General features: G+C 55.5%; 1 protein-coding gene across 1 annotated transcript; it reads left to right on the top strand.

Moving 5' to 3' along the window:
- Positions 1 to 681: 681 nt before the first annotated feature.
- Positions 682 to 24,892, top strand: LOC142823258 (uncharacterized). The gene is made up of 4 exons (XM_075914110.2): positions 682 to 1,581; positions 18,658 to 20,260; positions 20,734 to 21,242; positions 21,491 to 24,892. Exons 3-4 carry the CDS (start codon positions 20,900 to 20,902, stop codon positions 21,931 to 21,933), a joined length of 786 nt encoding a protein of 261 aa, XP_075770225.2. The 5' UTR covers positions 682 to 1,581; positions 18,658 to 20,260; positions 20,734 to 20,899; the 3' UTR covers positions 21,934 to 24,892.
- The last annotated feature ends 207 nt before the right edge of the window (positions 24,893 to 25,099 follow it).

Consider the following 25,099-nt stretch of genomic DNA (forward strand, 5'->3'; position numbering starts at 1 on the left):
TGACTGTGACGGTGCTAATGTTGCACTGAACGCCACTCTGGTGTTCCACCCACAATTATGAGGCAAAGTTCCTCCAGTTTCTTTTTTTTGGCAAACTCCCTTTCGTTATATAAAAAAAGATTATTTTTCTCAGAGTGCTGGTGCCTCTTCGTCAATATTTGTTCTGTGGTTTCAACATCTTCAGAATCGTTAGAGAAACCCTGTTAAATATTTTCCTGATGTGTGACCCAGAGCTGGTAAGAAAAAAAGTAGGAGAGGATCAGTTCCCTTGTTTCTTTCACTCAATTGTTTCTAAAGAGTAAGGGGGCTCAAAGCTGTTCGTTTGAAGCCACGACCAAATGTTCATTCATTTCAGTTAAAAAAACAAAACTCATTTGGATTTGGAGCGGGTTAGGTAGAGCATGTCTACACTGCACCCGTAGCTTGAAATAAGCTACGTAATATGAACTACACAACGTGCATTGTTTATTTTGAAATAGCTTATTCTAAAATGTGGCGCTATCTATACAGCACCAAATTTCAAAATAGAGCACAGTTCTGAAACGCCCCTTCCTTCTTGTGGCATGAGGTTTACAGGGACCTCGGATTAGCAAGCCTATTACATTTCAAAATAAGGGGCTTGCTCAGAAGCAGCAAGGGGGGGAGGGGGCAGAGCAGGAGCGGATGCCATGAGGAGCTAACTTTGAAGCCAGCTCCCCACGAGCCCTGGATCTGCCGAGATGCTGGCTGCCACCCCGGCATTGCAACCTCTGATAGCCAGGCAGCAGGGTGGTGGGTGAGAGGGGCAGGCAGGAGCCCTTGATTAGGTCTGTAAGCAGGGGCTGAACTGCTGCTTGCTGTCAGCCAGCTAAAAGGAGGGGTGGGTGTGCCCACTACAGTTGTTTGGCTCTACAAGGTAATTAACTGTTAACTGTTGACATGTAAATACAGCTCAGGAGAGAATCCGAGGTGTGGCTATGTAAATCCCATTCAGCCAGGGCTGATGGAGGGTCAGTGTTGGAATGGAATGTGGAGAATTGTAAATAATTTGGGACTGTTGTGGGGGTCACTAATCATGCTACCCCTAAATGTGGGAACTGTCAAACATGCCACCAGTGCTTGCAGGAGAGACACCACCATCATGGTAAGAGGTCTCGGAAGAACAAGCCTCCCCCCTTCCAGAGTTGAGTGGACAGAGCTGGGGAAAAGGTTAAAGGACTTGAGTCAGCCTGCTGCATACCTGCCAGGTGTGAGCTATAGGACTGGCCCAGCCTGCACCTTTCCCCCTTTGTTTTAAGGACAGACCTAAAGCAGACTCCCTGAGGAGTCTTTTTGTTTGCTAGTCCAGTGAAAGCTGGATTCATTTGAGAGCTGAAATCACTGGTTTGGCTGAGAGCCAGACCTACTGCAGCCAGTAAAGTGGTGGCGACCAGTGGCCTGGGGTGGAGCGGCGGCAGGCGAAGAGCAGCCATCAGCGGTGTGGTGTGGAGCGGCGGTGTGGCATGGAGCGGTGGCAGGCGAGAAGTGGTGACAAGTGCCCAGTGGAGTGTCCAGAGGTGTGGGACAAGACAGCTGGTGAAGCGTGGCAGAGTTTTGTATAAGGTGCCCCTTATCTTTCCCCCCAACCCCATTTCTACCCAGGTTGGGAGGTGAAACCCTGCGGGTGAACTTTGGGACTCTGGGTGGCACAGAGACTTGTGGGGACAGAGACTGGCGGTGAGTCGGTGGACTTTGGGCAAATCTTGGCTGGGGTGGGGGCTTGGCTCATGTTTGGGTTATGAACTCTGTTTGTGGTGTTTTCCCCAAGCTAATGCCGTATGAATTCTTCCTCTGTTTCATTAAATGTTCTTTTCCTACACTCAGACTCAGTGCTTGCGAGTGGGGAAGCATTGCCTCTCAGAGGCGCCCAGGGGTGCGTGAATTTCCCAGATCACTGGGTGGGGGCTCGAGCCGGTTCTTTGTGAGATTGACCCCAAGATATTGAACCCAGCCCTGGTTACTGCCAGGCCTACCTGGCAGAAGGGTTACAGGTCCTTCTGCTCTCTGAGAGCAGAAGGCAGATTTAGACCTAAGAGAAGCTGGCCAGGCAATTTATTAGCTCATGCCCTCTCCCAAGCCAGCTCCGTCCACTGTGGGGCTGCACTAGCGAGCTCCAGCTCCCTCGGAAGGAGGAAGCTGCGAACACTTAGCAAACCTCCCTTCAGGCAGAATGCGACCATGGAGCACAGGAGGGGGAGCTCCCAGTGTACAGTCTGGTGTTACGCAGGAAAGAGCTGCTGTATTCTAGGGGGGAAAACCCCCTTGTCTTAACAGATAGAATCATAGAACTGGAAGAGACTTCAAAAGGTCAAGTCCAGCCCCTTGCTCTAGGCAGGACCAATTCCAACTAAATCAACCCGGCCAGGGCTTTGTCAAGCCGAGACTTAAACACCTCTAGGGATGGAGACTCCACTACTTCCCTAGGGAACCCATTCCAGCGCTTCACCACCCTCCTAGTAAAATAGTTTTTCCTAATATCCAACCTGGACCTCTCCCACCACAACTTGAGACCATTGCTCTTGTTCTACCATCTGTCTCTACTGAGAACAGCCTCTCTCCATCCTCTTTGGAACTTCCCTTTTGCTCAAACCACCGAGCTATCCCTCCCCCCAAAACAGCACATGGAGATATACCTATCTCATAGAACTGGAAGGGACCTTGAGAGGTCATTGAGTCCAGTCCCCTGCCCTCATGGCAGGACCAAGTACCATCCTTGACAGATTTCTCCCAGATCCTTAAATGCCCCCATCAAGGGTTGAACTCACAACCAAGGCTATGTCTACACGCGTGGCTTCTTGCGTCCGAAATATGCAAATGAGGCTAAGTGTTGAATATTCCTGAGCCTCATTTGCATACCTAATGAGCCGCCATTTTGGCAGAAGAGCGTCTCCACTGCCCCTTCTTGCGCAAGACAAACCCTCTTGCTCAATGCCGTTACGCCGATTATTTTCAGGAATAGCGGCACTGCGCAAGGGGGGTTTCTTGCGCAAGAAGGGGCAGTGTAGACCGCTCCTTCTGGTGCAAGCGCCTCTTCTGCAAAAATGGCGGCTCATTGAAGTAGGAATTAGACCCTCCGGAAAAGGGCACTTTTTCCGGAGGATCGGGGCCAGTGTAGACGCTCTTTTCCGGCTTTTTTAAAAGCCGGAAAAAAGCGGCGGACATTTTTATTTAAATGCCGCGGGGGATATTTAAATCCCCCGCGGATTTCCCTACGACGACTGCTGAAATTTACATGCCCCTTCCGGAAAAGGGGCCAGTGTAGACGTAGCCCTTGGGTTTAGCAGGCCAATGCTCAAATAACTTGACATGTTATTTAATAGGGACTTTGGTCTCCGCATCACTGCTATTGTCCTGGCAGGTGAATTCTCAGCCCCCCACCCTCTCTCTACACATCTCCCCCCCCTCCGCCTGGAGCTGCCCCAGTCACGGTGTCTCCTCCTGGCCTGTCTGCCTCCTGCCCCTGGGACAGAGGCTTCCTGGGGGATGCTCCTCCCAGAGCCACCTCCTGTCCCCTCCCAGGCCCTGCCCTGGGGCACTCGCTGTGGGGAGAGGGTCTGACTGACACTAGCCCCCCCAGCCCATCTCTGAGCAGGTGGGGTCCTAGTGACGATCGCCAGGTCCCAGACACAGTCACTGACACCCATGTGAGGGGGTGGGGAGCGTGAACGATGGGGCAAGACAGTGAGCTGGAGGCCTCTGCCTGCAGCGTGTTCCCCTGAGGTACCAGCCTGGCCTGCCTGCGTCCCCGCGTCCTGCCCAGGGCCGGGCTGGCAGGTGCTGCTGCTCATGACTGAAGTGAGCCTGGGGCTGTTGATTTTTCATACAGTTGAAATGTTACTAATTTGCATCAAGTGCACTGCAGGGGTGTAGAAAGGATATGGGGCCTGCCCTGGTGCTGGTCACTGCAGTACGTGACCAGAGAGGCACTTGCTGCACCAGCACTTCTGGGCGAGGGCTTTGCAAGGACGTAACTTTAATTTTTTTCCAGACATGTGCAGAATAAATTTTATGTGCACTGAGGCAGGTGCAGATGTGCACCACCAGTAGCAACACGCACTGCCTGCTGTGAGCACTCTGCTCATCGGCAGGGGGCATTCAGGTGTCACCCAAGTGCTCAGCTCACATTTACAGAGAGCGCTGCTCACCATTATCACACCCTGTTGCAGGCAGAGTTGGCTCAGGCAGCATAAGGCGAGATCTGTGAGCTCGGGGCTCCACCCTGGGGAATGCAGGGAGCCCCAGGACACAGGTGGAGATGGCACCAGTTGGAGGTTCCCAGAACTGAAAGGCTCCTTTGCAGTGCCTGACCCTCCCAAGCACAGGCCTGGCAGCCTTGCTCCTGGGGGCTGTATATACCCATATCCAGCTCTGGTCTGTACAGGGTATGAAACCTGAAACTGTGCCCATGCAGGAGCAGCCTGAGGCCGGCTGTGGCAGCTGGCGCCCTAGGCGGAAGGTGCGATTGGTGCCCCCGCCTGCACGGCCGTCAATGCCCATGATGTGATCGTTGGGCGACCGGGCCGGTGGCGCCCTAGGCAACTGCCTAGTTTGCCTAGGTTCATGGGCCACCCCTGTAGCCCAGGAGCAACTCCCTGAGATCAGTGACACAAATCTCACACTGAGCCGCCCTAGGAAGCATCGTGCACGCTGCCTAGCACGGCTCCAGCCATGCGCAGCACTAGTGCGTACAGCACCCTGCACCGTGATATCTCTGGAGGAATGCAGAATACAGGCCTGGGATCTCTGCAGCCCCCACCTGCGTGTCCCCCAGCCACAGGGGAAGGCATCCAACCAGCTACAGCCGTGTTTCTTCCGCTGTGTTCTGTGGCACACCGGTGTGCTGTGGAGAACAACAGAGTTCAAAATGGCCACCCTTAAAGTGGCAGGTGACCTTTTTTGCTCAAGAACTTTCTCCTGGCTCTCCCCCCCCCCCTTTTTTTTTTGCTCAACAAAAAATTCTTGGTGTTTCTCATAAAAACAATGATTGTTTGGTGTTCCTCAGTCTTAAAAAGTTTAAGAAACACTGAGCTACAGGATTACCGTGGGGTGCAAAGGCGCAAGTACACAAATGGTTGGAGGGGTTTGCGGCAGACTCCTCCCCGTGCCAAATTCCCCTGAGGCTGAAAGTGAGCAGCTGTGATTCACGGGAGGGGGCAGAAAGGGAGGAGGAGGAAAATCCCGAACTCACATGGGGCTGTGTCTACATTGGCACCCCTTTCCGGAAAAGGGATGCTAATGAGACACTTCGGAATTGCAAATCCACGGGGGATTTAAATAGCCCCTGCGGCATTTGCATTTACATGGCTGCCGCTTTTTTCCGGCTCGGGGTTTTGCCGGAGAAAAGCGCCAGTCTAGAAGCGATTTTCCGGAAAATAAACCTAAGGGATATTCCGGAAAAGGGTTTATTTTCCGGAAAATCGCTTCTAGACTGGGGCTTTTCTCCGGTAAGACCCCAAGCCGGAAAAAAGCGGCAGCCATGTAAATGCAAATGTCGCGGGGGATATTTAAATCCCTTGTGGATTTGCAATTCTGAAGTGTCTCATTAGCATCCCTTTTCCGGAAAGGGGTGCCAATGCAGACACAGCCATGGTGTTTGGATACAGAGGCAACAGCGCAGGGGGGGTGGGAGGGCAGGCAGCTCCGGAGCCGGCTTTTAAGCTGACTCCTCCCGAGCAGGGGTGGCCCGTGAGCCTAGGCAAACTAAGCAGTTGCCTAGGGCGCCGCTGGCCCGGACGCCCGATGATGACGTCACAGGGTGCTGGGGCGCCCTGTGATTACGTCATGGCCGTTGACGGCCGTGCAGGCGGGGACGCCGATCACGCCTTCTGCCTGGGGCGCCAGCTGCTGCAGCCGGCCTCAGGCCGCTCCTGCTCCCGAGCACTGGCTCCCGCCTGTCCCCGCTTGCGGCAGCAAGTCAGCTTGGTGGAACTGGCACATGCGCAGAGCTGGCTTAAAAGCCATTTCCCTGTGTGTATCGGCTCCTGCCAGCTGCCCCCCTCGCTCCCCCATGCTGCTGATAGAGAGGCAGCAGCGCAAGGGGTCAGGCAGCTCCGTGGGAGCCGATACATGTGGGATCTGGCTTGAAAGCTGCTTCCCACCTGCCCCCCTCACCCTCCGCAGTGCTGCCTCTCCATAAAAGGCAGCAGGGCGGGAGTTGGGGAGCAGGAGACTCTGCGGGATCTGGTGCTTGTGGGGAGCTTAACAAGCTGGATCCTCCCAGCACAAGATCCCGCCCCCTCCCCCTGCTGCTGCTTCTGGGGGAGACATTGGGGGGGGTGGAGGCAGCTGGGTGGGAACTGGCACCCGCTGGGAGCCCTTTGTTGTCTCTGATACAGAGGCGGTGGGGGGTGGGGAGCGCGTGGAGTCGTTAAATGATTAACCAATAACGATTCCCTGGCATCCCACGTGTGGGAACGAGCTGGAACTTGGCAGCGTCTCTCCTAGTGCCCCGAATAACCTGCCTCTGGCTCTTCACGTGCTGCTCTGGCCTTGCCAGTAGCTTCTGTGGTGTGAGCTGTGAGCAACCCCCCCCACCCTCCCGCCGCTGTTCTCTGGCCCTGCCAGGGTCACACTACAGGGATGTTTCCCTTTCCTGCTGGGGGCTGAATTTGCAGGGCCCAAATGGAGCCGGACAGGTGCCCTGCGCGGTCTCGTTGAGCGCCACGGAGCTGGCGGATTCTCTCTAGGCACCTCTTCAGTCTGGTCCCACTCAGGGTACGTCTAAACTACATGCCTCCATTGACAGAGGCATGTAGATTAGACAGATCGGCAGAGGGAAATGAAGCCGCGATTAAAATAATCGCGGCTTCATTTAAATTTAAATGGCTGCCCCGCTCTGCCGATCAGCTGTTTGTCGGCAGATCGGGGCAGTCTGGACGCGCCGCGTCGACAAAGAAGCCTTTCTTGATCGGCACAGGTAAACCTGGTTTCACGAGGCATACCTGTGCCGATCAAGAAAGGTTTCTCTGTCGACGTGGCACGTCCAGACTGCCCCGATCTGCCGACAAACAGCTGATCAGCAGAGCGGGGCAGCCATTTAAATTTAAATGAAGCCGCGATTATTTTAATCGCGGCTTCATTTGCCTCTGCCGATCTGTCTAATCTACATGCCTCCGTTGACGGAGGCATGTAGTCTAGACACACCCTCAGTGCCCTTCTCTGATCCAGTTCGGTTCATCCAGGCTCTCCTTGGTCTGTTACCCTCATGGTCTGGTCGGGCTGCTCCAGGTCAGAGTATGGAGAGTCTGAGTCAAAATTGTCTGGGTCCGGGGACTCCTTGCAGTGTAACCCTGACTCCCCTTTACTGTACTGCCTGCCCCCCATGTCCCAGGTATCCCCTGTGTATGTCATCCCCCTTCGGGTTTTCTTTCCTCTATAGCCCCCGGCCTATCTATAGAGCTTCCAGGAAGTTCTATTCCTGCCCACCTCCAAAGGGAGGCTACCCTCAAGTTCTGGCATGGCTCCCTGCACGTCTACTTCCCTGCCAGCTGGTTGACTGACTCCACCGATAGGTAGAAACGTGCCTGGTGTAATTTGGTTACGGTGTATCACCCGTTCCCCCCCTCCTGATTCCGGCTGCACTACATAGACAGGCAAGTCCCCTTGTCTTCTAATCACAATACAGGGAGTTGGTTCCCACCTGTCTCCCAGTTTCTGTCTCCCTTTCTTGTCCCTGGCTACTAGCACCCTGTCTCCAGGAATCAAGGGGGTTTCTCGTGTCTGGAGGTCATAGTACTTTTTCTGGTGACATTTGGCAGCCTCAGATGCCTGTGCAGCCTGATGGTACGCTGTCTCTAGGCATTCTCTGAGCTGGGAGACGTACTCCTCCACCTCTAACCCCTCCTTTCCTCGGTGGGAGAGACCCAGAGCTAGATCTATCCTCAGCTTTGGGTGCCAGCCAAACATTAAGACGAATGGGGAAAACCCAGTGGACTCATGACGAGTGCAGTTGTAGGCATGAGTCATGGACTCAGCATAGTCCTTCCAATTTGCCTTTTGCTCAGGACACAGGGTTCCCAGCATATTCATGAGTGTTCCCCCATGGGTGATAGACTCATAGACTCACAGACTTTAAGGTGAGAAGGGACCATTATGATCATCTAGTCTGACCCCTTGCACAGTGCAGGCCACAAAATCTCACCCACCCCTCCTAGAATAATCCTCTCACCTATATCTCAGATATTGAAGCCTTCAAATACTTTGAAGACCCCAAGATGCAGAGAATCCTCCAGCTGTGATCTGTACCCCATGCTACAGAGGAAGGCGAAAAACCTCCAGGGCCTCTGCCAATCTACCCTGGAGGAAAATTCCATCCTGACCCCAAATATGGCAATCAGCTGAACCCTGAGCATGTGGGCAAGACTCACCAGCCAGACACCCAGAAAGTTCTCTATAGTAACTCCTATCATCCCTCCATTGACCTATTTCCCACTGATAAGGAATGGTCAATTAGTTACCAAGATCATGTTATCTCATCAAACCATCCCCTTATCATAGAACCATCGAGTTTAATCTTGAAACCAGATAGATCTTTTGCCCCCACTACTTCCCTTGGAAGGCCGTTCCAGAACCTCACTCCTCTAATGGTTAGAAACCTTCATCTAATAGGGAGTGGTTCTGCTTTTTGAGATCTCCAAGGCTGTGTCTACACTGGCATGAATTTCCGGAAATGCTTAAAACAGAATAGTTTTCGTTATAAGTATTTCCGGAAAAGGAGCGTCTACATTGGCAGGCTGCTTTTCCGGAAAAGCCCTTTTTCTGGAAAAGCGTCTGTGGCCAATGTAGATGCGCTTTTCCGGAAAAGAGCCCCGATCGTCATTTTCGCGATCGGGGCTTTTTTCCGGAAAAGACTACTGGGCTGTCTACACTGGCCCTTTTCCGGAACAGTGTTCCGGAATAAGGACTTATGCCCGAGCGGGAGCAGCGTAGCTTTTCCGGAATAGCGGCTGATTTTGTACAGTAGAGTGTCATTGCTTTTCCGGAAATTCAAGGGCCAGTGTAGACAGCTCGCAGCTTATTCCGGAAAAGCGGCTGATTTTCCGGAATAAGTGGCCCGGTGTAGACACAGCCCAACAGTTTCCAAAGGTGGACAAGGAGATTACTTTCAAAATTCCTCCCCTGGTCTGTTTGTATCCTGTCAGAGATGCCATAGTTGCAGATGAATTGTTTCCACATAATCTTGGCCACGGTAGACGCCCGTTGGTCATGAGTAGGGTACGCCTGAGCATAGCGACTAAAGTGGTCAGTAACTACAAGGATGTTCTTGATGGCCCCCCCAGGATGGTTCCAGGGTGAGAAAGTCAATACATACTACATACTTTTCTGTTAAAAGCATTTCTGGAAAATCATACCAGTCTAGACGTAGCCTGGGTGTCCGCTGTGTGGCAGATAGAATCTTACTCGAGAGATTACTGCATCCTTTTCCTGCAGCCTCCTCAGTTCTTCCTTAGGCAGGCCTGGGATTAACTCTATGCCTGGCCAATGCTTGGAGTGGTTCATCTCTGTCTGTTGCTGTCCCTTGACCATCACCCTCAAATTCCCTGGCAGGTGACTCTTAGCATCAGATTCTACCAGAACAGTATATGGCTCCCATCCTGTACCCCAAAGGGCCTTCACAGATACAGTTTTTCCTTCTCCAGCTCTCAACAAGAGGGGCTGCTTGCCAGTATATCTCAAGGATGGTCTTTCTTGGCCAGAGATTATTTGCTTATAGGCTGCATCCCAGGCTGGTGACTTCTCTTTCAGGCAGTCTGGGAATTGGTTGCCCAATTGGTTGGCTAAATCCTGCCAGCTGGAAGGTATGACATTTGTCCTCAGCAACACAGGGACTCCCTGTCTGTACTTTGTTACAGTCACCAGAAGGGCAGGTTTGTAGGTTTGCCCAAGAAAAGATAAATCTAATTTGATAGCTCCTTGATGGAAGACCGCTTGGCCATTTGCCCCTTCTATCAAGAGATCTGCGGGCGTGGGGTGTAACTTGCCCAGGGTAGAGTGATTTCTCCAGAACTCCTCTGTGACGGTTGTGACCTGTGACCCTGAATCAATTAGAGCCTTGCACAGGGTACCATTCACTTCCACAATTTCCTCGGTCAAGGGCCCCACCAGGCTGGGATGCCGGCTAGCAGCTGGTTGAATAAGCTGGGAGGTTGTGCACACCGATGCTATTGGGGGACTTTTCTCCAACTCTGTGCCCTTCACTTGCCCCTCAGGGTCAGGCGTTAGCAGTTTAAAGAAGAGGGAACCTCGCCTTGCCCTTTCCCCATGAGGTGAGCCTGAGGGGGTTGACGGCAGCCACAGGCTATGTGGCCTTCTTGTCCACAACGGTGGCATACCAAACGGCCGCTGGTGCCATGGTAATAGAAATGTAGCCGTGTTAGTCTGGTGTAGCTGAAGCAAAATGCAGGACTATGTAGCACTTTAAAGACTAACAAGATGGTTTATTAGATGATGAGCTTTCGTGGGCCAGACCCACTTCCTCAGATCAAATAGTATTTGATCTGAGGAAGTGGGTCTGGCCCACGAAAGCTCATCATCTAATAAACCATCTTGTTATTCTTTAAAGTGCTACATAGTCCTGCATTTTGCTGGTGCCATGGGCACTGTTGTCAGGGGTACTTCCACCACTTCCCCATCTAGAATTGTGAGGCGCCGCCCTCCCTACTACACCTTGCTGCAATACCTGTGCCTCCAGCTGTCCCATTCTCACATGGCTCTGTTTCTGGAGGGCAGTCAGTTCCTGGACTAGCCCAGTTAGGCCCTTCGCTGTCTCCAGCATTGCCTGATGCGGGGTACTACTGGGTGGAGGTACCTCGGGAGCAGCCTGCACAGCATCATCTGACAGGGCGTCTTGTTGCAGGCTATCGTCTGGGCTGGCCCATGCGTTCTACCCTCTACGTTCCTCTCCCAGGCCAGCTGACGCCGTTCTTCTTGCAACTGCCGGAATGTCATGGAGCGAGGCTGCATAGGTGCCAACCTGTTCCGCACTTCTCGGTCCCAGATGCCCCACATGAACTGCAGTGTCAATCTATAGTCCCGCTCTGGGAGGGTTGGCCCTGTTGAAGCTTCTCCTCTACTTTCCACAGTAAGGCTGTGTCTACATTGGCAAGATTTTGCGCAAAAGCAGACGCAGGAATAAGCCCTCTTGCACAACTGTTCTTGCACAAGAGGCCAGTGTAGAAGAGGCAACATGAATTTCTTGTGCAAGAAAATGGCCATCGGAGCTTTCTTGTGCAAGAGAGCGTCTACACTGGCATGGATGCTTTTGCGCAAAAGCATATCTCTTGCGCAAACGCACATGCCAGTGTAAACGCTCTCTTGCGCAAATACTCTAACGTGAAAACTCTTGCGTTAAAGAGTATTTGCGCAAAATCTTGCCAATGTAGACGTAGCCTGAGGCTTCTAACTCAATGGCATAGGCTGAGACTGTTTCCCTAGGGCGTTGGCAACTCTCATAAAAGCCTTCCATGGCTCCAATGATAAATGACAGTCATTGTATTCTGCTCTAAGCGCTTCAACAGCTCGGGCTGGAAACTGCTCCTGAGGCAGCAGATTAAGGACTAATTTATGGGCTCCCCCACTTAGGTATCTGACCAGGGTGGGGAACTTCAAAGTCTCAGGAATGCCAGTGGCAGCTGGCAGATACTCTATTGGCTACATCTACACTGGCATGATTTTCCGGAAATGCTTTTAAGGGAAAACTTTTGGAAAATCACGTCTAGATTGGCAGGACACTTTTCTGGAAAAGCACTTTTTGCGGAAAAGCGCCCGCGGCCAATCTAGACACGGTTTTGCGCAAAAAAGCCCCGATCGCCATTTTAGCCATCGGGGCTTTTTTGCGCAAAACAAATCTGAGCTGTCTACACTGGCCCTCTTGCGCAAATGATTTGCGCAAGAGGACTTTTGCCCGAACGGGAGCAGCACCATATTTCCGCAAGAACACTGACAATCTTACATGAGATCTTCAGTGTTCTTGCGCAAATTCAAGCGGCCAGTGTAGACAGCTGGCAAGTTTTTCCGCAAAAGCAGATGATTTTGTGGAAAAACTTGCCAGTCTAGACACAGCCTATATCTTTTATCCAGTCCTTAATGTCTACCCTGCAATCTGCACCACCCCTGAACACAGACACCCCATAGATTTGGCGCTGTGCAGGGAGGTACGGCACAACTTTGCTCCTCCCTCAGGTTTCCCCTCGAACAGCTATATCCTTAGCCATAGGGGTCTCTAGGCCACAACACCCATTGGGGGTCTCTACTTTCACAGATCCCAACCCTGGGTCATATCAACCCCTCTGGGCTCCAAACTGTGAGTCCATGCTGTCCTGGTGCTCTGGGGTGGCAGATTCCCAACTCTGTGCAAACTAATCAAGCTTCCCCTATCTGAGTCACGGCACCAATAGCGAAAAAAAGGTAACCCCTGCTGTTGGCTAGCCCGGTGTGAGGTTATTCAGCAGAGGGGGAGCCTTGTGACTTCGTACACCACTGTGGGAGGCGAGGCCTGAGGCTGCTTGGTGCGCTCTGCGTTGTGCATTGTGTGCGTGTGCACCTCAGACCAGAGCCACTCAGACAAAGCACCAGGAACAAGCTTTATTCTGTAAAAACCATAGAAGAGGAAAACAGTTCAGCAGCCTCCTCCTCTCAGCATGCAGCCCGTGTGCTGCTTCTAGCACGTCCCTGCTGAGACCCTGCTGGGGGCAGAGGGTGCATCCTGCCAGGAACCAGGAAGTTCTCCCAACATGCCACAGTTCGTAGTCCACAACGTGCTGTTCCCAGGGCTGCTGCTGAAACATACCAGTGGCTGTGCCTACACTGGCCACTTATTCCGGAAAATCAGCCGCTTTTCCGGAATAACTTGCCAGCTGTCTACACTGGCCGCTTGAATTTCCAGAAAAGCATTGATGATCTAATGTAAAATCGTCAGTGTTTTTCCGGAAAAACTATGCTGCTGCTGCTGTTCGGGCAAAAGTCCTTTTCCGGAAAACTGTTCCGGAAAAGGGCCAGTGTAGACAGCGCAGATTTCTTTTTTGCAAAAAAGCCCGATCGCGAAAATGGCAATCGGGGCTTTTTTGTGGAAAAGCGCGTCTGCATCGGCACGGACGCTTTTCCGCAAAAAGTGCTTTTCCAGAAAAGCATCCAGCCAATGTAGAGGCGCTTTTTCCGAAAATGCTTATAACGGAAAAGTTTTCCGTTTTAAGCATTTCCGGAAAAGGGTGCCAGTGTAGACGTAGCCACTGGGCTTTGGGCTACACACGAAAGTTCTCCAAGCGCCCTGGGCTCTTGCCCTCTAGCCTGCTCGCCAACGGGGTGCCGTGGGCACTGCTTCCCAGAGGGACAGGACTCCTCAGAGGCTGAGCACTGGCTCGCTATTCAGATAGGGCCACCTCTGAAGATGTGTGTGACCCTTGGGAAAGCCCTGGCAGGTATGGATCACCTGGGCTAGACAGGGTCACACACACACGAGACAGCACAAAGAGACTAGGGTGGGTTCTGAGTTAGGGTCCAGCCTGAGCTCCTGTAGCTGCTTCATCCTTCCCAGTCCCTGTCATCCGGACAGAAAACTTGAAGTTGGCTTTCCCGGAGCAGAATAGGCTGGAAGGCCGACATCCACTGCCCTTCCCTGTCATGCGTGTTTGGTTCTTGGGTGAGTGCCTCAGTTTCCTTTTCTTACCTTCTCTAGCCTATAGATGAGCCAGTATAGTTTTGTTATAGTGGGTGGGTGCAGACTCCTCATTTGGCACCCTGATAGATGGGTGGAAGGGTTGAGAACCAAATAAGAGGTCAGATGGATCTCTCTGGAGTCCCCTTGCACTTCTAACCCACCTCCAGCCCCTGGGCCTCCCCAGCGGTGTTGGTCCCCAAGAAGGATGGGGAAATTCTTTTCTGCATGGACTATCGCAGGCTCAGCGCCATCACCGTGTCTGGTGCTCAGGACGGACAAGAACCTAGACAAGTTGGGGGAGCCCAGTGCCTCACTGCTATGGATCTCACCAAAGGGGACTGGCAGGTACCTTTGGACCCAGGGGCCAGGGCAAAGTCGCCTTCATCCCCCCAAGAGGGCTCTTCGACTTCCTGGTCCTGCCTTTTGGCCTCAAGGGGGCCCTGCCCCCTTCCAGTGCCTGGGAGATCGCTTGCTGAGCAGGACAGAGGACTTTGCTCTGGCTCATATTGACGCTCCCCGTGTCTGTAGCCAGACCCAGGAGGAACATGTATCTCAGGTGAAGAGGGAGCTGGGGAGCCTCCAGCCTGCTGGACCGACCACAGACGCTGAGCAGCGCAAGGGGGGATGGTGGAAGTGTCATAGCTGGGCCACAAGGTGGCGAGGGGCCGTCTGAAGCCAGAACCGGCTAGAGCAGAAGCCGTCAGGGCTCCTCCCACTCCCCAGGCTCGGAAGCAGCTCCAGGCTTTCATTGGGAGGGCGGGTACCACAGGAGGTTTGTACCCCACATTAGCCCCCTGGCAGCTCCCGGGAAGGGCTCGCCCCTCAATATGGTCTGGACCGAGCCGTGCTGAAGGGCTCCTTTGCTGCCGTCAAACCTTCCTGTTTGATGCTGTCTAAGAGATACTCGGGTCTGGAGAACAGGGTTGCTCTATTGCCTCTGGGAACGGGGACCTCCCTAAGGGAGCCCACGGCAGAGACAGGCGTGACAAAAGCTCCAAGAGGAATTGGTCCAGCAGGCAGAGGGGTGGACCCCCAGGAGAGACCGGACTCCCTGAGAAAGGGCTGTCCACAGACTTTCTCCTTTTGCATCCCCCCAGGAATTACAGACATTGCAATTAGCAGGAACGCAATTTGTGACCAGGTTGATTACAATGAGCAAAATACTGCTCCATCGCCTGCCTCTCTAAGGGTATGTCTACACTACAAAGTTAATTCGAACTAACAGCCATTAGTTTGAATTAACTTTCATAGGCACTACACATACAAACCGCTAGTTTGAACTTAATTCGAACTAGCGGAGCGCTTAATTTGAACTAGGTAAAACTCATTCTACGCGGACTAACGCCTAGTTCTAATTAAGTAGTTCGAATTAAGGGCTGTGTAGCCACTTAATTCAAACTAGTGGGAGGCTAGCCCTCCCCAGCTTGCCCTGGTGGCCACTCTGGGCCAAGCCAGGGAAAGTCTTCTGCCCCCCTCCCGGACCCGGAGCCTTTAAAGGGCCATGGTCTGGCTACGGTGCCCGTGCCAGGTGCAAGCCTGCCACCACCCAGCCAGCAGACCCTGCACCTGGCACGGCACGAGCCAGCCACCCGCTGCCACCCAGCCCTCCGCCTCTTCCCGGGACCAGGCTGGTGGCTCCCAGGAGCCTGCCCAGGGCTGCAAGAGGTGGGCGCCCACCTGAGCTAGTGTGGAGATCGTGGACTTCATCCAGTTTTGGGGGGGAGGCCTCCAATGTCCATGACCTCTGCACTAGGCACAGGAAAGTGGCTGTCTAGGGCAGGATAGCTGCCAACCTGGCCATCAAAGGCCACATGCAAACCCAGGAGCAGGTTTGCATGAAAATCAAGGTGGTCCAGTGGGACCCCCGGCCCTGAGCTTAGAACATAAGAACATAAGAATGGCCATACTGGGTCAGACCAAAGGTCCATCTAGCCCAGTAGCCTGTCTGCCGACAGCGGCCAACACCAGCTACCCTGGAGGGGATGGACCGAAGACCATGACCAAGCCATTTGTCTCATGCCATCCATCTCCAGTCTTCCACAAATAGAGGCCAGGGACACCATTTCTACTCCCTGGCTAATACCACTCCATGGACCCAACCTCCATGACTTTATCTAACTTCTCTTTAAACTTTGTTATAGTTCTAGCCTTCCTAGCCTCCTGCGGCAAGGAGTCCCACAGGTTGGCTATTTGCTTTGTGAAGAAGAACTTTCTTTTATTAGTTTGAAGCCTGCTACCCATTCATTTCATTTGGTGTCCTCTAGTACTTCTATTATGGGAACTAATGAAGAACTTTTCTGTATGCACCCTCTCCGCACCACTCATGATTTTATAGACCTCTATCATATCCCCCCTCAGTCTCCTCTTTTCTAAGCTGAAAAGTCCTAGTCACTTTAGCCTCTCTTCATATGGGACCTGTTCCAAACCCCTAATCATTTTAGTCGGCATTTTCTGAATCTTTTCCAAGGCCAAAACATCTCTTTTGAGGTGAGGAGACCACATCTGTACACAGTACTGAAGATATGGCGTACCATAGTTTTATACTTCCCCTCCTCCTTATTCCCCTGGCTTCCCCCTTCCAGCTACCTCCTCCCAGGTTTCCCCCTCCCCTCTCCCACCTCCTTTTCCCAGTCTCCCCATAGGCTAATCCCCCCCCCCCCAGTTTTGTTAAATAAAGAGAGTTTCTATTTTTGAACACACGTGTCCTTTGTTTTTTACATCAGGAAGAGGGGCTAGGGAGGGGTAAGTGGAAGGAGGTGAGGGAGGAATGGGGTACAAGCACCCAATGGGGAGGACTGGGGTGGCTCTGCCGGCTCCTCGGGGTGGAAGCTCTCCTGCAGTCCCCTGAGTGTCCGTTCCCCCAGTGGCAGCCTGCGACAAGTGCAGCCGGGCTGATGGCCAAGTGCTGTGATGTGCCGAGTGTGGGCACTCAGGGCACTGCAAGACAGGACTGCTTTGCTGTCCCTCATCGGGGTGGGGGTCAAGTCCCTTTAAGCACAGCCCTCGGCTAGCCTGAGGCAGCAGCTCCACGCTCTAAGACCTAACCTGATGCCCTGCCAGCACCTGTTCTGGCCAGCCTTAACCTCGGTTCAGGGTCCACTCAATGTGGACATGCTAGTTTGAATGAGCAAAACGCTAATTCGAACTAGTTTTTAGGTCTAGATGCACTAGTTCGAATTAGCTTCAAATTAACTAATTCGAATTAAGTTCGTTCGAATTAGTGCTGTAGTGTAGACATACCCTTACAGAGCTCAGCAAAGCCAGAACCAACACTACCCACTCAGACACAGCCAGGCTACGTCTACACTGGCAGCTTCCTGCGGAAGAACAATCGTTCTTCCGCAAAACCTTGCCAGCTGTCTACATTGAACGAGTGTTCTTCCAGAAGTACATTTACAGTACAGCGTTGGAAAACAGGGCTTCTTCCGGAAGAATTATTCCTCTGCCCATGAGGATTAAGCCCTCTTGCGCAAGAGCTCTTCCAAAAGAGGCCAGTGTAGACAGGCACCATGAATTTCTTGCGCAAGAAGCCCATATGGTTAAAATGGCCATCAGAGCTTTCTTGCGCAAGAGAGCATCTACACTGGCATGGATGCTCTTGCGCAAAAGCACATGGCAGAGTAGACGCTCTCTTGCAGAAGAGTTCTTGCACAAGAAGCTGCCAGTGTAGACATAGCCCCAGGGTTTCACTCCCATGCCGGGCGGCTGCAATGGAAATGTAAGCGGGGTCAGGGTAAACTCTATCCTGCCATCTGGTGGTGAACTGTGGCAAGTGGTGCAAAGAGACCTCAGGGCTGAGCCCAATTTGCATAGACACACCCACCTTGTCTAGTATGTGCTCACAGCAGCCCAAATGGTCACTTTGGCCACTGTGGGATCCTCCCGTCTCTCTGTTATTGAGGCAGGGGGGATAAAAGTGTTGTTACCCTGATTATGTGAATAAAGGACAATGGAATGGTGGAACTGTTTATGCCAGAGGGATTCGCCATAACCTAAGTAGCACTCGCTAGACAAGGGGCATGGGTTCCAAACCCTGTCAAATTAAGAAAAGTTAGGGATAGGTTTTTGTATCTGGTGGTGGGTTTTGTATAAGGGCCTGAACAACACTGATTGTGCCTTTTTCTGTTTTTACTTTGGAACTTCAGAGTTAATTTGGATTCTAATAGGAATCTAGTTGTGATCTGTGGTGTTAACTTCACTGTGGAACACTAGTGCTAAGGTTTCTCTGTTATGAGCTGAAATCAGTGTGTGCTGAGGGGAGTTGAAATCACTGTTATGGACAGCAGAGTGGTTTGCTGGGATGACCGGTGATGGGGATGACCTGTGGTTGGTAGGAGTGGCAGCAGACTTGGACGATGGCGGAGCCACCACTCCAGGTTGGGATGTTGGGATGGTGAAACTCTGCCGGGTGAACTTTTGAACCCTGGGGCAGCACTGACTGGGCAGAGACTTTTGGGCTACGTCTACACTGGCCCCTTTTCCGGAAGGGGCATGTAAATTTCAGCAGTCGTCGTAGGGAAATCCGCGGGGGATTTAAATATCCCCCGCGGCATTTAAATAAAAATGTCCGCCGCTTTTTTCCGGCTTTTAAAAAAGCCGGAAAAGAGCGTCTAGACTGGCCCCGATCCTCCGGAAAAAGTGCCCTTTTCCGGAGGCTCTTATTCCTACTTCAAAGTAGGAATAAGAGCCTCCGGAAAAGGGCACTTTTTCCGGAGGATCGGGGCCAGTCTAGACGCTCTTTTCCGGCTTTTTTAAAAGCCGGAAAAAAGCGGCGGACATTTTTATTTAAATGCCGCGGGGGATATTTAAATCCCCCGCGGATTTCCCTACGACGACTGCTGAAATTTACATGCCCCTTCCGCAAAAGGGGCCAGTGTAGACGTAGCCTTGGTGTGGGACTTTGGGGGGATTTGTGGCGGGGGAAGGGCCTTTGCTCCTGTTTGGTCTGTAAATCCGAGTTGTGGTGTTTCCCCAATTTATTGCAGGATAGAAGCCCGGCCAAGGAGCGGAGAGAATGCCCCCCCCCTCCAGCAGGGAAAGGATTCAGCACTGGGGTCGAGGAAGAGGAGCTGGACCTGCCAGGGTTCTTGGGAGGGATGGGCTGGGGATTTCTCCTCTTGAACGGCACAGCACAGACCCTCTTGCTCGCACGGCTGGGGGTGCATTTCCCTGGGGGCTGCTCTGTGGATACAGGGAGTGAGGATTTCCCCAGGTACCCTGGCTACGGGGACCTCCCCATCTCTGTCCCCGCCCCCCAGTCTCTGTTCCCCCAGTTGCTGAGGTGCTGCAGTCACAGGCCCTGTCCTCACAGCTCAGCTTGGGCTCAGGGTGGGACGGCTCCAGCCAGGCGCAGGCATCCCCACGGAGAGCACCGGGCCCCTTGGGCCCCTCTCCAAAGCGGTGGGCTCCCAACCCCCTGATGTTCCAGCCCCTCCCAGGCACTTAATATCCCTGAGCCAGAGGCGGGGAGCTCACCCGTCTTCCTGCTTGGGGTGGGGGTGGGGAAAGCAGGCCCCTGCCCACGTCCCCACCTCCCAGAGCTCTTGTCCAGGGCCGGTAGAGAGTCCACAACTCTGCAGCTCCTCTCACTGCTCCTGTGCCTCGCCCTGAGGCCGGGATGGGGGTGCCCAGCCCACGCTGGGTCAGGAAGACTCCCCTAGGGCCCTGTGAGAAGCTGCCGTCGAGGACTCTCCTCCTGCCTCAGAGGGCCCAGAGCCCTGAGGTCAGGAGCATGGACCAGGGGCTGCTTTCAGGCCCCCGCACCTCAAGTAGGGGAAGGCCCCACCGCGACTCCCCACAGCTGCCGGGGTCCCTGGCCAGGCTTTACACCGGCCTGGCGAGGGAGTGGGACCCTGGGGAGCAGGGAGAGGAAGGGGGCTCGGTACATCCCGGCCAGGCCTCCCCAATTCACTAAGCAGGAAGAAGTCGGCCTCCCCTGTTTCCACTCCCGGATTCCCAAGTGCCTGGGGCCGGAGGAGGCACCGCAGGAGGTGCTAGTCCCCACGTCCCTTTGCCACCAAACCCCAGCTGCCACGACAGGCCTGCCAGGGCGCCGAGGGGCCCGTCACCAGCAGGGGGAGGAGTCCCGGGCAGCAGCAAAGAAAACACCAGGCAGGAGAAGACAAGATGGACGCTCTTGCTGCAACCCCGGCCGCACTCACTAGCCGATCCCCCACCGGCTTCCCCAGCAATCCTGACCCCCAAGCGGGGCCAGCGGAAGGGAGCGCGGAGCCGCTCTGTCCCCCGCGGGAACGCGCTGAGACCGGGCCCCCTTGCTCCAGGTGTCGCTCGGCCCTGCCCGGAATGCTGGGTGCAGCTGGAACACGCGGGCGCTGCCCCCGGCCAATCAGAAGGCAGGACGCGGCAAAGGGCCTGGTTTAGGTCGTCGGGGCAGCGCGGCGGCGGCAGAGCAGCGCGTCCGGGAGGGGCCCACGGAACTTCCCACCCTTGGCCAAAATCAGCCGCCGAGCCTCTCGGAGGCCTCTGGGCCACGCCTGCCAGACCCAGACAGCGGCACCCGGAGACGGAGGAGTCCGGCTACCGAGAGCCGCTCCAACAGCGCCCGGGACTGCCGAGCATGGAGACCTGGTAAGCGCCCCCGTTGGCTCGCTTCACGGGTGGATGCCAAGCCCCCAACGGGAACAGGGCAGCCACCCTAGAGACTGACCCACGGCTCCACGTGCCCCGGGCAGGGGTTGGTGCCAGCTGGGGCCGAGGGCTGGGTCCCTCTTTCACCTTGGGGGGGCAGGAGTAAAAGTCCCCATGGTCTGTTTCATGCCGGTGCCTCCTGTTCTGTCCTGAGCCCGTCCCCTCTTCCCTGGCCCAGCTCGCTCTGCCTCTGGAGTCCTTGCCATGGGGGCAAAGAGGGGGTTGCTCCCGCTATGGGGGTGCCGGGGAGCTTTGGGGCAGCCTGTCCTGTCAGCTCCTGCTGCGTGTGCAGAGCCCAGGAGAGGCGCCCTACTGGGTATGTGGGAAGGGGAGTCGGCCTAGCTGGGGGGCTGAGAGCCGATGGGCCGGCGGCTGCGCTGCCCACACTCACGGCTGCTCCCGCTTGGTTGCAGGATGGAGCTGCTGAGGAGGTTCCTAAGGGGAAAGGCCGGGCGGGTGGCCCCGCAGCCAGCGAGGGGCAGCTGCTAGCGTCCCCAGGCAGAGAGCCGCCCCCACACCCCGTCTGGGAAAGAAGCGTCCCCACCTCAGCGCAGGAGCTGGCTGTGCCGGGCCCCGCTCATGAAGAGACCTGCTCCCGGGGCTGGGGCCGAGGGGACAGAGACCAGACGAAGCCTGCGACTCAAGTGGCCCAAGCGCTGCCGGTCCAGGTGGGACCCAGCCCCCGAGGAGCGCCAGACATCGTGCCTGTGGGGCCCCTTTTGCTGGCAGGCCCGGCCCCAGGCCGCCAGCCCCACGGCACAGCAGGAGGCACCGCCCTGCCAGCTTTCCGGAGAACAAGCCGCCTGCCCTGAGCCGGAGATTACTAGTCCCGGCCGCAGCCTCCCGGCTGAGACCGTCGGGAGCCACCCTCATGCCCCAGGACTTCCCAAGGACAGGAATTGTGAGAGCTGCCCCGCTGCAGGTGAGGAGACCCTGGGCACCGGGAGGCAGAAGGGGGCTGTTAACCCCCATGATCCCTCACCCCTCAGTCATTGGGGGGATCCCAGCCCGGGGATCTGGCCTGAGCCGCTCCCCCAGTGAGACCCGGGGGAGTCACACTGATGGGTCCATATGGGGTGGGGGAGTCTGAGAAAAGGGTCCCTGCTGCTCTGTCTTTCCCCTTCCCCAGCAGCAGGAGAGGTCACGTCCTCCCTTCTCTGCCCCATGTAGGGGTCCCCGGTGAGGAGGCTGGTGGCAGCAAGGGCCTGGCCAGAGCAGAGATGCAGGAGGACCGGAGGGATCAGAAGGAGGAAGGGGAAAACCACGCAGAGGAGAAGGGAGCAGAGGAGGAGGCGGAGGACTCTGCTAGCGACCTGCCCCCAGACGTGGACGAGAGCAGAGTGGGGCGGAGGGAAGAAGAGGAGAACCTGGCGGTTGAGAGCTACGAGGAGAGCCTGTCCACGGAGGAAGGGGATGCGGCGAGCAGGGAGGAGGAGGAGAGCCGAGGAGAAGACACGGGACCTGCCCACGGAGGAGGAGAAAGAAGGGAGGAAGAACAAGCAGGGCCTAGTCACCGCGAACGAAGAAGAAGTCCTGAGCGCGGAGCAGGAGAAGGAGAGTGGAAGGTCCTGTTCCTAGACGAGGACGAGGGCGAGGGTGAGGACGAGGACTAACACCGGGCTCTGGCGAAGGAGGGGAAGGACGTGGTTTTTCCGAAGGAAGAGGCGCGAGAAGTGGAGGTCTTGGCCAGGCAGATGTCCAGAAGAGGAAGGAGTCCAGCGGACGGGACGCTCTGCACGGCTGGAGATGGACATGGGGAAGGGACGAGGCCCTGGCAGACTAGGGGTGCTACTGGGACGGGACTCGGGGAGGGGTTGGGGTGCCAGATGGCAGGGGGTGCTGCTGGGACCAGGGCCGGGGAGATGTTGCGCATGCAGTGGACATGGGGCGCGGCTGGGACTGGGTGCGGGGAGAGGGCGAGGATGGAGTGGGCATGGATCTCTGCGAGGACCCGGTCTGGGAACGGGCCGGAGGGGCCGTTGGTGGGGGGTGCAGCGGCGACCGGAGCAGGAAGGGGGTGGGCCTGGGCGGCACATCCCAAGAAGCGCACGCGACTCGCTTTTGGTGCAGGAGACAAAACTCCCTGCGCTCATGGATGGGAAATCTTAGGGGGAAGAATTGCCGGCGGAGAAGGGGCCGGGGGAGGCAGAGGCTGGGGCGCTGCCGGGGCTGGGCACAGGGAGGGACTGGTAGGGCGCAGCTGGAGGAGGCGCTGTAGGAGCGGAGGCCGGCACAAGGAGGGGTCGGTAGGTGCAGTGTGAGAGGCTCTGCCAGGGCTGGGCACAGGGAGGGGCCGGCAGAGCACAACGGGTTGGGCGGGTGCAGGGGCTGGGCACAGGGAGGGGCTAGTTTGGCACAGAGGTGGGGGCACTGCTGTGCCCGGCCTGGCCCCTGAGCCTCGCTCCAGCGTATGCCCGCCAGCCCTTCCCCTCACCCGACTCCTTCAGCGCCCCCTGCCCGCTGCAACCTGCCAGCCCCTCCCTGTCCCCAGGGCTGGGCAGAGGGAGAAGCTGTCGGGGCGCTGCAGGGGCCGGTCCAGGCCAGAAGAGGGTCTGGGGAAGGGCGGCGCCCGACAGCTTCTCCCAGAGACCGGCAGAGCCGCTCGACTGCTGTGACCCACCAGCCCCACCCCTTGACTGAGTCAGCCCCTGAAGCGCCAGTGCGGGCCCAGGGTGGGGCCGTAGCAGTTCGAACTAACTTTCATAGGCGCTACACTAGCGCTCCGCTAGTTCGAACTTAATTCGAACTAGCGGAGCACTTAGTTCAAACTAGGAAAACCTCATTTTACGAGGATTAAGCCTAGTTCGAACTAGCTAGTTCGAATTAAGGGGTGTGTAGCCCCTTAATTCGAACTAGTGGGAGGCTAGCCCTCCCCAGGTTTCCCTGGTGGCCACTCTGGCCAACACCAGGGAAACTCTATTGCCCCCCTCCCGGCCCCGGACCCCTTAAAAGGGCACGGGCTGGCTACGGTGCCCGTGCCAGGTGCAAGCCTGCCAGCACCCAGCCAGCAGACCCTGCACCTGGCACGGCTCGAGCCAGCCACCCAATGCCCCCCAGCCCTCCCCCTCTTCCCGGGACCAGGTTGGCGGCTCCCGGGAGCTTGCCCGGGACCGCAAGAGGCGGGCACTCGCCTGGGCTAGTGCGGACATCGTGGACTTCGTCCACGATCTCCGCACTAGGCACAGGAAAGTGGCCATCTAGGGCAGGACAGCTGCCAGCCTGGCCACCCAGGAGCAGGTGTGCATGAAAATCAAGGGGGTCCACTAAGACCCCCGACCCTGAGCCCTGAGCTTACAATGTCCGTCCTGAGTCAGACCAAAGGTCCATCTAGCCCAGTAGCCTGTCTGCCGACAGCGGCCAACCCTAGGGACCTTGGAGGGGATGGAACGAAGACAGTGACCAAGCCATTTGTCTCGTGCCATCCCTCTCCAGCCTTCCACAAACCTTGGCCAGGGACACCACTCCTACCCCCTGGCTAATAGCATTCCATGGACCCAACCTCCATGACTTTCTCTAAGTTCCCTTTAAACTCTGTTCTAGTTGTAGCCTTCACAGCCTCCTGCAGCAAGGAGTTCCACAGGTTGACTCTTTGCTTTGTGAAGAACAACTTTCTGTTACTAGTTTGAAGCCTGCTACCCATTCCTTTCCTTTGGTGTCCTCTAGTCCTTCTTTATGGGAACTACTGAAGAACTTTTCTGTATGCACCCTCTCCACCCAACTCCTGCTTTTAGAGACCTCTATCCTGTCCCCCCTCCGTCCCCTCTTTTCTAAGCTGAAAAGCCCCAGTCTCTTTAGCCTCTCTTCATATGGGACCTGTTCCCAACCCCTGATCATTGTAGTTGCCCTCCCCTCTCTTACCCTCTGTCTTCCCCTCTCCCACCTCCTTTTCCCAGTCTCCCCCAGTTTTGTTCAATAAAGAGAGATTCCATTTTTGAACACAATTGTCCTTTATTTTGTACATCAAATAAAAGTCGGGTGAGACTGGGGAAAGAAGGCAGGAGGGAGGAGTAGAGAGAGTGGCAGAAGGGAGGGGGATACTTTGGAGGAAGGAGCTTGAAGTGGGAAGAAAGGGGAGGAAGGGGGAAGAGAGGCTCAGGTCTCAGGGTCATAGCAGTGCCAGGGCTGCCGGCTCCCAGCACCACGGATGCAGGGGCCTCGGTGCCCCTGGGGGGATGTGGAGGTGTGATGTAGTGTTGGTACCTTGCTGGTTGCTAGGCTTGGGCTGTGGGTGACCCCCACTGGCTGCTGTCTGTACCACGGCCCAGCAGAGTAGCTGATGGGTCAGATAGTTAACCTGTTCTACCGGTCACCTCCCAGAGAGAGGAACAAAGGGAGGGAGGCGGCGTGCATCCCCTGGCCGGGGGGCAGAGCTGGAAGTTGGGCAGTTTCTGTCTGGAATCATGGAGGGGCAGGGATTTAAGGGCCCAGTCTCCCCCATCTCAAGGGGGCTGGGATTTAAGGGCCGAGTCTCCCCCATCTCAAGGGGGTTGAGGCATCCTAGGCCTAGCCCTATAACCGGATTACATCTGTGCTGTGCTGTATCCTGGAGAAGCAATAAACTCCCTCTGTTCTACTGGCTGATGGAGTCTGTTCGTGCCACTACGGGGGTGCAAGAGGCGGGGGAACCCCGACGCATCATCACAGGAGGGTGTGGAGGGAGAAGCACGAGGGGCACAGGGAGTGGGAGGAGGAGCGATCGCTGGGGAGGCAGCAGAGGCTAGAGCGGCAGGAGGCAGCATGCTCTGCACCAGGGTCTGGAGACGGGCACGTATGGCAGGA

Source organism: Pelodiscus sinensis, chromosome 19, assembly GCF_052426305.1.
Source record: "Pelodiscus sinensis isolate ZL-2025 chromosome 19, ASM5242630v1, whole genome shotgun sequence".
In the NCBI taxonomy this organism is placed as follows: Eukaryota; Metazoa; Chordata; order Testudines; family Trionychidae; genus Pelodiscus; species Pelodiscus sinensis.

Coding starts and splice junctions, on each gene's coding strand:
- LOC142823258 (XM_075914110.2), top strand. CDS start 20,900: ATGAAGAGACCTGCTCCCGGGGCTGGGGCCGAGGGGACAGAGACCAGA. Junction 21,243..21,490: donor TGAGAGCTGCCCCGCTGCAG/GTGAGGAGACCC, acceptor TGCCCCATGTAG/GGGTCCCCGGTGAGGAGGCT.